Source organism: Amphibalanus amphitrite, unplaced genomic scaffold, assembly GCF_019059575.1.
Source record: "Amphibalanus amphitrite isolate SeventyFive unplaced genomic scaffold, NRLGWU_Aamphi_draft 000015F_arrow, whole genome shotgun sequence".
NCBI classification, from domain to species: Eukaryota; Metazoa; Arthropoda; class Thecostraca; order Balanomorpha; family Balanidae; genus Amphibalanus; species Amphibalanus amphitrite.
In genome coordinates this window covers 571,871-588,133 of record NW_024881511.1, presented here as the reverse complement: position 1 = coordinate 588,133, position 16,263 = coordinate 571,871, and the positions used below count along the sequence as shown (strand labels likewise).

The 16,263-nt window shown below is 45.7% G+C and overlaps 2 protein-coding genes across 2 annotated transcripts; one reads left to right on the top strand and one right to left on the bottom strand.

Annotated features, from left to right (window-relative positions):
* Positions 1–3,035: 3,035 nt before the first annotated feature.
* LOC122385485 (gastric triacylglycerol lipase-like) lies at positions 3,036–8,479 on the top strand. The gene is made up of 9 exons (XM_043373821.1): positions 3,036–3,185; positions 3,481–3,682; positions 4,308–4,422; positions 4,584–4,681; positions 4,987–5,132; positions 6,184–6,342; positions 7,018–7,102; positions 7,391–7,533; positions 7,869–8,479. Exons 1-9 carry the CDS (start codon positions 3,060–3,062, stop codon positions 8,028–8,030), a joined length of 1,236 nt encoding a protein of 411 aa, XP_043229756.1. The 5' UTR covers positions 3,036–3,059; the 3' UTR covers positions 8,031–8,479.
* Positions 8,425–15,441, bottom strand: LOC122385493. Its single transcript, XM_043373829.1, has 7 exons — positions 14,471–15,441; positions 13,953–14,101; positions 13,438–13,623; positions 9,886–10,028; positions 9,543–9,751; positions 9,216–9,378; positions 8,425–9,026 (listed from the first exon to the last, which is right to left on the bottom strand). The coding sequence occupies exons 2-7, from the start codon at positions 14,074–14,076 to the stop codon at positions 8,784–8,786; spliced, it is 1,068 nt and encodes a 355-aa protein (XP_043229764.1). The 5' UTR covers positions 14,077–14,101; positions 14,471–15,441; the 3' UTR covers positions 8,425–8,783.
* Positions 15,442–16,263: the final 822 nt, after the last annotated feature.

The window sequence follows — 16,263 nt, the reverse complement described above, 5'->3', positions numbered from 1 at the left end:
AGACACATAGGTACCTAATTTCGTCAAACGGTCGCTATTTTTCATTCGTTTTATTTTTCAGTCATTATGCCCAGTCTGCAATCTGCATCCAAAATCCACCTTCGTATTTAGCTTACGCTACTTCTGGACCGACAGACATTCCTCATATTACACCGATATAAGACAATTGACAAGCAAAAAAAAAAAGCACAACCAACTGGGGGTGACCGTTTGAACGGCCGGGCGGCCGGCCTGTCTCACCGGGATACCATATACCGTCCCGACGGCAGGGCTCGACGGCTGCGGTGGGCCAGTTCGTGGTCCACTCAGCCCGATGGTTCGTTCTTATCCTTTCATCGCACGACCCTGAACCTTATTAGATTGAAAGAACCTAACGTAACAAGCAAACATCACTTCAAAATCTATTGATGGCGCTATTGTTCCTTTGGGAAACCAGTCATCCATTTTTATACGCAGGACGATAAGGGCGGCTACCGGCTAATGATATCGACTTCAAAACCGAAATTATATCAGGCACGGTTCTCAGCAGGCCTACACGCATGACATATAAACGATACTATTACGATAAATGCTGGTGATCGAACCGGACGCATTGGATCGGGAAGGCCGGTAGTTCCACACTTACCGGTCGCGGTGGCTTGTTTGCGGCCATAAGACCCTGTTGCTGGGGGATTATATGCTCTGCACGGTGGGGCGTTTTTTTGTTGTGCGTTCGGTCATCAGTGGACTCTGGAGATGCAAGGCGTTCTACTTTCGGGGACGGTGGGCTGCTGCGTGCCACTTTCGCCGCTTGAACGGCTGGAGATGGCAGCGGCCGGCCGGCCTTTGGCTCAGTTGACGGCTGGGCCGCGGCCGAGACGGTGGACGGTGCTCAGACGGACGGACGGACTTACGGACAAACTGACGGATGGACGGACGGTCCGTACAGTGTACGGACGAACGGTAACTCAGCCGGTAGACGGTGAATGGGACGGACAGACGAACGGACGGACGGACGGTGCAGTGTACGAACAGACGAACTGACGGACGAACGGCAGTGGAGTGTACGGACGGACGGTTCAGTGTACGGATAGACCGTAACTCAGACGGCAAGTAGATCCCGACAGGGTAACCAGTGTACGGACAGACCAATGTGCGAAAAATAAACAGCGGAAGGATTGGGCTGTTGACGGGCTGTAGCTCACTGCAGAAAAATAATGGTGATTTAGACACCTCACGGACGGTTCACTTCAAACACTAGCGAACCGTGCGAACGGGAGGAAGTGTAACGTTTCCCGGTTCCACAGTGCACGGACAGTGACGTAACGTTTCCCGGAGTTAGTCTTTCCGGATAGTGACGTGGCGTGACGTTAACCGAAACCAGGGTAGGTTCCTCCTCACGCGGATCCGGCGAGGACTCGGACTGAGTTGTGACGTCACCAATTCGTGACTAAGCAATCGTGGTTGCAGGTGAGGATCGTTTGAGCGTCATATCAGATAATCACTTACCTTTAATTGTGCATAATTAATTCTCTACAAGACAGGCACACAAACAACTAACCTTTTATTAGGTGAGCTAACAATACTGCAAAATACGGTGCTGTATGGCATATCTGTGAGTGTGGTCACAGATAAACGAGCATGCGTGTGATGCCCAATATAAAGATACATATAACAACTATTCATTCCCAAAATGGGTCTGGCTGCTAGGGTAGCGTTCCGGCGCTGTTTGTCTGCTTTTTTATTGAGCTTATAGGAAGAGCTGCATATTGCTTTTATGTTTTCGAGCAGTATTGGTATTGGGAATAATTAAACGCGAGCTTATTAACCGATATACGGCTTTTCTCCCTTCGGGCAACCTCTTCTCCCTTCACTGCAGATACAGATGCAGAGGTGCTAACGGTGACGTTATGCGAATGCCCTGTTTTGCAGACGACTATATAATAGGGCTTCAAATTCTAGCTGCGTGGATGACTAGGTAATAAGCCAGCTAGCTTTCCCCGGTCGGTCACGCCGGTGCAGTGTGACCCGTCCTGTCCCTGCAACGCGCCGAATATAAATGTCAGTGTCAGTGTCCTGCGGCGAGATGTCTGCTGTTTGGAGGGACGGTCCGTCGGGCAGCAGCGGCAGCCAGACGGGCTGACAGAGCATCGGAGTATGTGAATGTATCGTTCTACTTTGTAATCGCACATAACGAAAACATCAGACGTAACTGTCTGGTTGGTGTGATATCTCCTTGCTACATGCTAAATCACCAGGACCATTGAACCCGAATGGCTAATGCTCGCGTAATTAGGTATAAAGCATGATTTTATTTTTCGCAATTAATCTTCAGCTGTATGAAGGTGTAAGCGACACAATTATCACAATTCATCGTGACCGTAACTTTCGGTGGACGATGAGCTCTGGGACCGGTCCTTTGTAGGACGAGACGTTCCCGGCGGCCGGCCGTTCGGGATGAAAGCATTCAACAGACGTTGCCGTGGCGGCCAATGTCGTTTGTAGGTCTCCGGGTTGACACAGTCCTCGGCCGACTCTGGTCACTGTGACCGGGACGGATTTCACCTGCGGCCTCCAGTCTCCACTGAGCCGTCGATACGTCACGCTCTGTTAGTGGGCACGTGCGTCGCTACCCCAGCGGGACGGACCGGGACGCCGGCGCCGTCTGTCACCCGACCTCGTCCGAGATTCTTTACCGGAACTCATTTAACCCAGAGGATTGTTGATGATACCTGCCAATCAAATCGCTCATTCTTATTTCTCTACGACTCAGGTAGTTTTATGCTTTTCATCATGCGTTGAGATATAGGCCCCAAATTATGAATAAGATCGAACCTTACGAGAGACGTGAGAGCAATTTACTATTGGCCTCCTTATAAATCCACTTATTTACGCCTCCACAGTCAACACGATATCACGACAGAAACATTTATCGTCACATAAGTGCTAACAATTTGAGGAGCAATATAAAATGTCCAATAGCTTCCTTACCCACTTTGTAGTGTGCTCTGTTCCGTATCTGTTGGCTGTGCCCATTTATACTGGACTGATCCATCTGACTGTTTCACAGCTCGATACCTATGACGAATCTGAGCCTGTCCGTCGTCCGATGGACGTTGACGTTGTATCTGCTCGCCATGCTGATGGCCTGTGCCGAATGTTACCGTGCGCCTCAAGCGAAACGTAACAAGCTCTACCAAACAGTGGTAAGTATATCGGGTATCTCTAATTCATTTGGTGAAATGCATGTCCCATATTACGTGATGCATCAACGTTTGAATGCTGTTGCAGGCTTCGCCATTCGTTTTTTTTTTATTTTTACGTTTTTATGGCTTGAAACGCAATTTTTCCATTCCAATACATTTTTCGATTCATACAAAGGTAGGTACTGGTAAATCGGCTTATCGAAACTCCGCTAAAATACAATAGCCAGTCAGCTGATTCAGCCTGCTCGGGTTGGTGTCAGATATGTGTCTAACCCTGTCGTCTGCCCGTGACCAGCCGGAGATAATCGCCGCTCACGGGTACCCGGTGGAGGTGCATCACGTGCAGACAGCCGATGGCTACATACTGGAGATGCACCGGATCCCGGGCGGCCGCGGCGGTTCGCCGGCCACCTCCCCGCCGGGCCGACCTGTCCTCGTGCTGCACGGCATACAGGACAGCTCCGCCGGCTGGGTCATCAACCCGAGAAAGTCACTCGGTTAGTGGTTATCGATGTCGTGCCGTCTATTTGAATGCAGAGAGGAGATGTCTCTTGAAGACGCACTTTAGAAAGGGTGATCTGTCATTTACAATACCTACCATTGTAAGTGGCTAACAGGCACGTAGCCAGGATTTTGCTTAGGGAGCGGCCAAAAGTCGCGGCCTAGTGTCGTACCGCCTCCAAAAATGAAAGCTCCTCTGATTTGGCCCATTATTTTTGGGGTTGTGGTGCAGCTGTTTTATTTATTTTCATTTTTCATTTCAATTTATTTTATTTTTCGCCTTCAGGGGGGAGGGCATGGCCCCCGTGCGCCCCCCCCCTTGGCTACGTCCCTGGGGGCTAGTAATAAATCAGCTACCCTGTTAGGCATAAAGTAACGTTATGTGGGCATGACTAAATTAGCACTGCAAAGCTCAGAGGTCATGGGATAATTCGATCTGTCAAGCGCTGTCAAAAACAGACGCCCTCTGGGAGGGACACATTCTGCCGCTCACCCGTACTTCGCTCTGGGAATATTATAAGACAACGTAAGGAACAGCCCATGTGCTGGTGTACATTGCGGATAATCAGAAAGTGTCAATTTATTTCTTTCTCGCACTATATCCCATGTCCCCATTTACAGGGTTCGTGTTGGCAGACGAAGGCTACGATGTGTGGCTCGGAAATAATAGAGGAAACACCTACGGACGGGCACACGTCACTCTCAATCCCAATAAACGTCGCTTTTGGGAGTTCACGTGAGCTAAACACGGCGGTGAATGACTTTTTATGATAAATGATATGCTCATTTATTTGAAAACAAAAATGTTTGAGGAATTTGTTTACAGGTATACAGATCTTTTATTCCAGCCTAAAGACTACCTTCAGCTAATGCATCTACCATTCATTGTCGTTTCAGATTGGATTCCTTTTCGAAGTACGATAACCCTGCCATGATAGACTACATTCTGGAGACAACAGGTTACGACGACCTTTATTATATAGGATTTTCATCAAGTAAGTGCTCAAAAGTGAAGCATTTAGTGTATCTTTTATGTATGAAACGATCAATGCATGCTGAAGTAGTCTCTTTATGCACAATACCTACCTACCTACTAACTTGAAAACAACACTTGGATACTCGTTAGACGTGTGCAAAATAAATATGATGCATGTTAGACAAACCAAATGCCAACGGAACGTCATTCTGGAAGCGTTCTAGAGTAGTGAATACAATTTTTTAAAGCTGTCGTCAAAAGGAAAGCAACGATGCCTGATTAATTAATGACAACTTTTTTACTTACATCAAACAATTTTTACAGGCACCATCTCCTTTTGGGCGATGATGAATTATTATCCGGCTTACAACGACAAGGTTCGTTTAATGGTGGCTCTGGGGCCGGTGGCCACAATGAAGTACTTCAGAAGCATCGTCAGGATTTTTGTTCCATTCAGGAAAGCTATCCAGGTAAGGAGTTTGCAGCTTGGTGTTGTTTACTAAGATTACGACAGGGTAAATGTCATATTTAGCTTCAATGACCTGGTAAAAATTGAATCGTTTTTTTACCGCCCCTCCTCGATGTCCGTCATCGTTCATGTCTTCCCATGATACCTAACGTTCTTTTATTATCCGTTCATTTTTACTGACCTTTTTTATGCTGCGAAAGCCAGCTGGGAGATAAGCTAGTGAATTGACTTAGTGTACAGGGTGATCCAAAAAATTTGGAACCCCTAACTTAAAATGTCTATAAGTCCGAATGTATTCATTTTATTGACAAATTGCGAACACCATTAGAAAGAACATTAAATTCTTCATAAAATCACGTCAAATTGCTGCATTATGTTGTAAGGCATTGGCACACTATCAGCTTTTGGAATGAGCGTCAGAAAACTGAGTGAAACGAAATCGCCAAATGTTACAATACGCTGAAATCCGTTAGCACTCTATCTGTTGTCTTTTTGCGAATAACACCTCATCCAAATTCAATTCTATTTCATAAAAGTTTACACAGAAGCACACAGTAGAACAGATACACGCGTCCTAGCTTCCCGCGCTGTTCATCACAGCATGTGCTCAACGCGAGCTCCGGGGGCCGTCACGGCTCACGCAGGCCTGCAGTTGCATCAGGACAGCTCCGACTGCGCGGGCCAGCAGTCTCTGGGACAACTGGTCCCAGCAGGCCGACAGCCTTTCCTTTCCTTGCAAAAGCACGTGAATGAGCTATTTTTATTCATGAACCTCCAACAAGCGACATGGTTAGAACAGCAAACCGTCAATCACTGAGTTGCGCATAACGTTCAAAACCGTTTCACTGAGTTTCGTGACACAAATTTTATAGGCATATGTCTAGGGCAATATTTATAATAGTAAGTAAGCACAATCACCTTGGTTTTATAGAGAATTGAACGTTCTTTCTAATGGTGTTTGCAATTTATCAATAAACTGAAAATTTTCTGACTTACAGACATTTTAAGTAAGGGGTTCCAATTTTTTGGATCACCCTGTATGTTAATTGCAGAAAATGTCGGCCATATTCAGCCACAACGAGTCGTTTCGGCACAAGCCGCTGTACGGCGTGCTGGGCAAGATATTCTGCAGCAAGCACTCGCCTACGGTGCCGCTGTGTGCGCTCGGGATGTTCATGCTGGCTGGCTGGGACCCGAAACAGCTTGACAAGGTCAGTGATACGATATCGAATGGATGGCTATAAATTCAGATGTCGCATTATTTCAAGAGGAAGTTGTCTTAGGAACGACCCAAGCGCTATTTGATAGACTACTGCTGGCGGGTCCCGCTTACCTTTTACAGCAAGGGAAAACTCGATGAATAGTTTAATGAGATGAGCGGTACGGTCGTTTACTAGAAGATGATCGCAAAACGATACATATGTATTTCTTTTAATGCTAATCGATTAAAAACGAATAGACGTTAGCCAGAAACTGAAGAAAATTATGCAGCACTATGCACTATAGACTGTAGGTACCCAAACTAGCTGACAATGACAGTCTCTCATACACCAGCGGCTCCAACCGCTCGTTTTTTTTTAGGGGATGTAAGTCATGGTCGATGCAAGGTTGCAGTTACTGAGATATTTCGTTTAAAAAATGACTAGAATGGGCGAGACATCAAAAATCATGACTTTTCATCAGTTAGCAAAGGTGATGCATCATCATCATCATCATCATCATCATCATCATCATCATCATCATCATCATCATCATCATCATCATCATCATCATCATCATCATGTATTGCTAACAAAACAAGCATCAAACAAGATATGCAGGGTGGTGCAAAAGCACTCCGTGCTTATGTCGAGGCACCGCTCCCTTACGCGACACACCTTTTGCAGGCCAGTCTGCCGGTGATATTCTCTCATGTTCCCGCTGGAACCGGAAGTCTGGTTATGGAGCAGGTTTCACAGTACATCGCATCAGGTATTTTACCGTCAGCCATCTGCCATACCTACGCTACATGGGCCTCAGTGTGTCTGTTGATCTGTTTCATATCAGTCAATTTCAGCGAACCTCATCGACACCTATAAATGTAGACGAACGATCTAAATATCGTTGGGGCCAGGCGAGAAATACGTACATGCATAGTATCAAAATCCATACCTATCTGTGTATCAACGTCTATAAACACATGCCACCATATTGTAAGGATTTAAGGGATTATTATTGTAAGCTATTGGGCGAATTGTAATGTGTGCTCTGCTGTTAAAGGTCGTTTCCAGCGCTATGATTACGGCAAAAAGCAGAATCTGGTACGATACGGTCAGCGACGTCCTCCAGAATACTTTCCGGAGAAAGTGACTGCGCCCGTGGTGCTGATCTGGGGTCCCAACGACAAAATGGCCGACAAACGGGTAAGTTTAACCATCGTTTATATTGTTTATATCAGCTGGTTGCTATGGCACTATTCGCTCAACCGTTCTTCAAGAGCATTATACAGCAATTGCTTGGCGGTACCTGACGCCAAAGTTTCGCCTGAAAGCGCCGTTGAAAACAGCCGGTAAGGCAGATGGGAGACGAATGGCATCACATAATGGACGAACTTTTATACGTGGGTTCAATTTCCTTTAGAAAATAAAAATTCACGTTCTTTTTTAACATTCCCAGCTTCATTTATTTCTTTTCATCTCGCTAGCCCCGCCGCCGACGTCTGGACGGCTGCTAACGACGCCACCTGTTCTATCGACAGGACGCGGCGCTGCTGGCGGCACGGCTGCCGAACCTGGTTCGCAGTGAGCCCGTCAACTGGCGCCTCTGGCAGCACCTCGACTTCATGTGGGGCATCGACGCCAACCGTCTAGTCTACAGTCGTGTTATTCACTACATGGAGCAGTTTGGCGGAGCGCGCTGAGCTCCGCTCCCGTGCGTGCTGCCGTCAGGAGTGTTCCGGTCGCTTCTTACGATAATGTGCCCAGGATAGGGCAGCCGGGCCAGCAACGGCAGATCAAAATCAAAATATTAATAGGTGCATGTTTTCCCAGTTAAGCTGATTGTCTTCGACCCGATGCCTGCTTCTGACTTTTTATCACAATGGAAGCGAAACATACCTGGCGAACGCCAAGGTATAGCCTCTGGCCGCTACAGGGTGACCATGTGATCAGGTGATAATGAAATATGTGATCTGCTGAAAAGAACAAAATAAACCTGCTTAGATGTCATATAACAACGATGTTATGTTACAATATTTCGACAAATCACGGAATTTTGACATTAACGTGCTGGCAACATTACAACAAGAATGGTCTCATTTCCCGTGTATTTTAACTGAGAAACACGTGCAGGCTTCTTCGACAAAATAGATGCAACCGTTCGAATCCAGCCATCCAGTAACAAATCAATCAATCTATTAGACAATCAAGACGCCAGAGTATTGGCAGATGTCTGGTTTCATTGATAGCATGAAATGGTAGCAGGCATTGATCAGCGAGGCGTCGCTAATCATTCCATTCTGCCACATCTTACTTATCTTAATTCTTAACTTGCTGATCAATTGTTCCAAACTCATCAACATCTCGTACGCATGCAATTTAAACCAAAAGACATCGCGACGACAATCATGATAACAATGTTGCTTTGCTTTAAGCCACAAGCTGAAGTTTGGCAGCTAAGATACGTCCGAAAGAGTCATCTCCTTATCCGAAAAGCCACTTGCATGATTTTTCCTCAGCTTGACATCCGTCCCAAAAGCATCTGTGCGAATTGCTGAAGTGGTAACCTGGCTGACTTTGGCCTTCCGACGTTTGCGACGCTCCCATAGGTGGCGTGCGGCGTTCTCGACCATCTCAAACAGGGTGAAAATTGATGCTCCCAGCAGCAGTCCCAGGTTGCCTCCGATATCCGACATCATCTGAAATAGTCATAGTGTTCAGTCTTCCGACATGGACTTCAGGTCATGCCTGGAGCGTTTGCAACACGTATTCATGGAAGCAAATTTATGGAACCTTAGCCAACTTGAGCCAACTAAACGCAGCCATTTGCTCTTGGTATTGTTTCACTGAATGACAGCAATATGCTACCAATGTAATTCGTGTCTCACCTGCTGAAGATCGTAAGCTCTGCGCTGAGACGACACATACAGTCCGTCATTGATGCTCAGGGTGATAAAGGTCCGGTCGCTGCGAGCCCGGTCTACCAGGGTGACCGTCACGTGGTCTCGATCGCATTCCCGCATGCACCGACTTTTGCATACCTTCTTGAAACTGAAATGCAGATAGGAAAATTACATTACCTTTTATAAAATGGTAAAGGAAAAGTGTTCTAGACCATGTTATCAGTTAACACCAAATCTGGTATAGAGAATTATTGGGAAGAAGATGCAATTTAGCCGCTTGCAGACGTTGCAGACTGCAGTGATTAACCTTACCTGTTTACTGTCTTATAGTAATGGTTTTCGCGCAACTCTTGGTAGTCGTATTCCCAAACAACATAGGCTCGTGAAACCATACGCGAGTAGCGCAGCAGCTCCTCGTAGTCTGAGCGATTGTTGCAGAAGGGCTGTGATGAGTCGTGCCAGGGGAGCCGACAGCCGGCCCCCAGCTGGGCCATCTCCGACGATAGACACTCCCGAATACACTGTGGAAGGACAGATACTCGTATTACATCGATGACGAGATTTTCAGTCCCCACACCGCCGTTTCCTTGCAAGTTGCATTCAATAATGCTGTGTCAATTTGCGAAGGCAGTCATTCGCTAAACGTGTGTTATACCTTTGCCTGGGTGTACCCCTGATCGCCGTTGCAGGGCTTCTCTGGAGTGGACAGCCTCTTTTCCAGTGTCCTGGTCACCTTGAACGTCTGCGCAGTGTCCTTCTGCAGGTAGATTCGAGTTGGTGCCCAGACGTGCTCCCAGTCTGCGGCGGCGAAAAACAGCGAGCGTCACGGACTAATGTAAAGGGTTTACAGTTTACCACATGCCGAGATATCCCTTTAACATTAGCACGTGCATTTGGGAAATGGCTTCGGCCCGCCTCGGCTAATGTTGAAGGTATTTGGGAAACGATTCGGCCCTAGGGCTTTTTGATTTTCCCAGACAAAATTTTACTGAATATTCTGAGCGGAAGAACCAATTTCAAAGAAGATATTTACGAATTGTGTGTTCACTAACAGCAAAGGCAGAAGTGAGCAAAATTAAGTGACTGCGTTTTCACTTACTTTTGCTGTCAACGTAATTCAACTAAACAAGGGTATAGGTATCGTTCAAATGCCAATGTATTTATTGCTGCAGAACATGGTCAGCGAACTGATCATTACACTTATTACAACATAATGCACGCAAAAAACGAACACTTTAAATGCGCGAAGCATCTTAACAAGCCACAATGAAACATTTGCTATTGTTCCAGCTGGGATCCAAGACGCGTTTGATTAAGCGGTTCACCCAATTTTCAGTTTTCCTCACGGTTTCCTCACTCCTGCTGGAAGTGGACTCCATATCTTTATTTTAACTTCTGACGCTTCACAATCTTCATCCTCAGCCTTTTCAAACCCTAGATAAGGGGGAAGTAGGAAATTTCATCTTTTATACTCAACGCAGCCCAATAATGAAAAACACAAAAAATAATCACGGTGACTATAAATATGATCATAGTATTAATATAATATTAACACAATATTAAGAATATAATAATATATAATATATATATATATATATATATATATATATATATATATATATATATATATCAAATGAATATGATATTAATTGTTGCGCCGGTACGGCATGTCAGCAGTGTTGCCAGGTCGAGTGATGACAATACCTCCAGAAAATGTTGTAAAAACCTCTAGAAACCTCTGTTCCATTGCCGCTGATTATAAAGTATATATACCTCCATACCTACCTCCGTTTCACAAACCGTGGCGCCGTTTCAAAGCACGCTGCCATCCGCTGCTAGCGCGTGATGACATCATCAAGCCCATTGCTCCAACACTACCAAAGGGTCTGTTCCAGTCGCACTTCCTAACACCTCTAAACTCCTCTAAACTCTAAACTCCTCTAAACTCCTAACACCTCTAAACACCTCTAAACTCCAAGATTGCTTCCCTGTTCCAGTGTCAGCTCTAGCCCCTACAAATCAAAAGAGGGCCCTGCTCCAACCTCCTCTATCTTGCCCTTCCAAAACTCCTCTCCTCCAATTGGAGGAGTTTAGATGTGTTAGGAAGTGCGACTGGAACAGACCCAAAGTGTGACGTCAGCGCGCTGGCAGCAGCTGGCAGCGGGCTTGGAAACACCCGACTGTATCCCCAATCAAGATAATTCACTCATCCTTCGCATGCCTTCGCATTTGTCCACATAACTTGGTGGACTTGGTGCCCACCTTGGGCAACAGGTTTACATAGCCTTGGTGCCCACGGTAGGTATATCGAGAACTTTTAGCTGCAGCCGGCGGCCAGGGCCTCAACAGTGAACAAGCCAAAAGTAGGCTTATCGTTTCCATCAATCTGTAAAAAAGTGTGTAGGGGAAGCCGGGGGAAGCCCGGGCGCGGGGGAAGCCCGGCCACCCCGTTTCCGGCTAAATTATTCACAATAAAATGCTCAACTGTTTGTCCTTTCAGCGTGGCAGCTAAGGTGACGCCAGCAAAAAAGTTAAGGCTGACAAAAATTGCATATTGTTAAATTTATAGCGCAAAAATGATATTTTAAGGGTTTTTAGCTAAAAAGTGAGATATGTTTCACTGTTAATGTTATACCATACAGTACTAATATTTATACGAATGTTATGTAAGGACCGTTTAAGTGTTTGTAGTGAGGGGTGACTAGGCAGGCTGGCTTAAGTATGACATTTTTTTTCGAATATCGCTGTTCTAAAATAAAAATTAGCACATTGGGGTAACCCCGGGCGAGTGGCCAAGCTTACCCCCAACCGAGAGCAATGCCACTAAACCACTGTTTTCCATGAGATAATAGGTGCTGAGCAGGTTTGGTTTACACCTAGATCAAAGATAAATTTCGAAAATAAACATGTTATCAGAGACAAAGCCAGTCATGTCACTTAAGGTCAACTAGGGTCAAACTACGTTTTTGCAGATAACGCGACAGACAATGAAGCTAGAGCTTCAAGAATGGTGTCGTTGTGTTCTTCTTCATCAGCCGAGTCGAATGATATGCAATATGATGCATTTAGGTAAATAAAAAAATAAGTTTTAAGGAATTTTGAAATACACATTTTTTTGTCAATTTTGCATCACGATTTTCATCGACCTGTACTGTATATGTAGTAGACGCTAGCTAAAATACCAGTAGTGACATAAACTCTAAGATGTCCAGAGCTAATCAGTACCTTAATATTTCACTTTCCGTTAATATTTGGAAAACACATAATGGTTTCATCAACTCGTTGTAAAGCGCTGGGGAGGTGGCCGGCGTTACCCTATGCCGGGCTTACCCCAGAAAAATCAACACTTTTTTAAAACTCGATTTTCTCAACCTTATACTTATTCCACGAAACCGAATTTTTGGGAAAACACGGCCAATGAACTTAGCTAGCTAGCAGGATATCAACATTTTATACAGCACGTATGGTATGTAATAAAAATGAAAAAGAGCTTACTATGCCGGGCTTCCCCCGGCTTCCCCTAAGCATGCAATACTTAAAGATAATAACATGAAATTAAGTACCTAAATAGTTCTCAAGAGACCTTGATGCTAATTGTCTTTTCTCGAATTTTCAGATTACCTCTAGAAAACCCTCTAGAATCCGGCATTTTTCAAAAACCTCCAGGAGCCCCGAAACGCTCCCCTAAAACCTCTAGATCTGGAGGTTTACCTCTAGACCTGGCAACACTGGGCATGTGGTAAATCTCTTCCCAACCTTGGGCTGTGAAAATGCAATTTTATTCACCTCGGTTTTTGGCTACGGACCTCGTGCCTACCGGCACTCGGTCCTCCGCACAAAAACCTCGGTGAATAAAACGCATTTTCCCAGCCCCGGTCGGGAATATATAATACAATATACACTATGCTGTGTTTATGCTATTTGCTTTACATTAACACACTGTGAATTTATTTAACTTTCAGCTTTTTATCATTAATGCAGTAATGATAATATTCAGCATGGAGTCTGCAAGATAGCTCATGCAGACAAAGACATTTCGTTGGTTTTTGGTAACAAACAATGCGTAAATGTTATATTCTAAAAGTTCAGAAAATGTAGTACCATCTGTCAGACTACAGACCGAGGATCAAAGGGCTGATAACAATATTCGACCATGCATGCCGGGATAGAACTGAATTGGAAATAACTGATGGCTGGGGCTACTGACCGAGATACTCTTCCTTTGCCGAGAAGACGTACATGACCCAGTGCAGATCGGAGCAGTTTTCGCAGTGCTGAGGTTTGAGCTGCAGCATGAGGCCCCGCTGCCGGCCCTCGGCCAGCGAGTTGTCATACCGGAGAGTGTGACACTGCCCGCCGTAGTGGTAGAGGTGACTGGATATGTCCCGCTGATCTGCGGCGGAATAGTACCAGCCGTAACAAGTGACGTCCTCAAGCAGATTGGTCGGGTTTGTTCCCGGGGTAAGCAACACTCAAAATTATTGATTCATGTTGGCCGTAATTTTTCCAGGCCAGCAATAGCAAATTCGGACGTTAAACTGCGCTTCTTAACTAGTGCCGATTTTCTTCATATAAATTGATTATTAAGGTTCTGCTGATAAGGACGTTTGAACCACGGTTTGAACAACGGCCCCGTAATACACATTTGATGTCGTTTGGTGTCATTAATAGCATGATTATGTAATGTGTGCATATTACTTTTCGGCTTTTGCTTCCACTTACCACACGGTTTGTTGTAGAAGCTTGCGCAAATGTCGAAGATGTCATCGAAGCTATAAGTCAGGTTCCAAAGAGCAGCATCGACATCAATTTCTCCGAAGGGGAAGTTGTCAGCAAATGGAAGCATCGGATCGTTATCCTCCCGATATTCCCTAAATGTAGAGAAGACGTTCAGCTATTTTGTTTTTCACAACAGCGTTTTAAAGCTTCAAGCATTGGCTACTAAAATGTCATTTCAATCAGGACCGTAAAAATGAGTCAAATAGCACGTCAGAGCGCATAAGACACTTGCAAATCATATGCCAAAGTAAATATAGTCACAAAAATAGAGCGCAATGCAGTGAAATAATAACGTTGAAGATATAAGCAGCCAAACGCATTTCCTTGCGTCGAGGAAAGATTGCCTCGTTTATGCTTTGTGACGATCTAGCTTGAAACAATTCGTTTCTGCGCATTTATAACACTACGAGCACATCAATACTGCGATCGTCTACACGCCATAAATAGCTTCGCTAACTTACTTCCCAGTGATCGCCTTGTAGACATCGGGTTTGAAAATGTTTTCCTGTATTTTGCACAGTATGAGAGCGAACGTCTGTTGGGCGCTCTCGTCCACTTCGAAGGAGCGAACAACATCGGCGCGTATGAACTTGGTCAGGCTGACACTGCTCTGTGAACAGTGACGTGATTATCGCCACCGTAATAAAACATGTGCCGTACGCATGGAACATAGGCGGCAGAACGGGGAGGGCACCAGGGCACCATGCCCCCCTTTGATTTTGGCATTTTAACATTAGCCCTATGGGCGTTGCATGGAAAGAATGGGACCAAAAGTCGGCAGTGCCCCCCCCCCCTTAATTTAAGGTGTTCCGCCGCTACTGGCATGGAAATGTCAAACAACTTAACAAATGTCATGATGAAACGGTGAAAGGATCCGGATTCGTTTCCGGCATTGTTCGCACCGGAGAGCGCGACGCTGCTAGGATGGGAACAGGGAAAGGGTAATGAGTTAGGACGATTTAAGACTTCGCTTTACCCTATACATAAGCCTGGTTCAGGGGGCGAGGAACGGGACTTTCTCCCTTTATTTTCTCTATTCCTTCTCAAATTACAACCCTTGTCTAGAAACTGAAGCAAATGCAAGGATATGAGCAGCATTTAAACGCGCTGTTCCGTAGGATTTCACGACTATGCTATCGCATGACTAAGATCCGTGGTCGTATAAGTGCAATGAACTTACCAGCACCAGAAAAGCTACCACACAGATGAGAAGCACCGCGAACCGGAAGCCTTGCGAAAATGACATGACGAACGTCATGATCGCCCCGTCCGACCGCCCGTCGCCCGGCGGCGGCGGGTCCGGCAGCAACTCCGTTCCGTCCACCAGCGCGCTCGTCAGCGAGCTTACCCAACCCGCCGAAGTCACCGACCGCTGGATCCGTTGCCCGGGGCGATCGCATTACACCACGCTGCCATTACTGCCCCCCCGCCACTTTGGGGACCGGTGACGCGGGTGCACTTGCGTGAGTCCCGGTCATCCCCCTGTGTGTATGCGAGCGATTGTGACCTGCGTGTAAACATGCAATGCATATGAGCTCGTAACGTTCGCCGAAGTCAAGTCGCTGGAACAAATTCACAACCACGATTAACGATGACATGTGGCAGGTATTTTCCTTGAGCTCCGATTAATAACTGCATTTATGTAAATAACATGCAAGCCGCCACAGGCCATCAATTACTCATTTCTATTTTAATAACCATGTTCTTATAAATGATGTTGAACTGCCCAGCGCACATACCATGCAGGCCACATAGCTGAAACAAAACTGCACAATTTTCTCCATGCATGCTGTCAGTATAGGCTGAGCGAACCGAGTACTTTATATAACTGCACGCTTCCTTTTCACAAAGTAACTGAGTGAAGCTGAAGACAGACATCGTCCATCTGATGAACAGAGATCGACGAACCGCAGTCCTCTGATGGAGCCACCAATGCGCCAAGTAGGTATAGCATTGATAACGACTTAACGAGCATACAGCAGAGTATCTGTAATCTGACAGAAGCCATCATATTCCAGTGTCGCATGTATTATGGTATTTCATTTACCGTTTTCAGTCATCTAAGGAAGTCGGTCTCCGGGAATGAGTGAAAGGAGAAGAAACCTTCCAGCACCAATAAATGTTCAGGCTCGCCTGACGTTTGCCCAAGCAAACCTCGGTCAACATGCCGACGAATTCTGGAAAAATGTCTTGTTCACCGACGAAGAGAATTTTGACACATCCAGTCATCGGCGAAGGGTACCTAAGAGTTTAG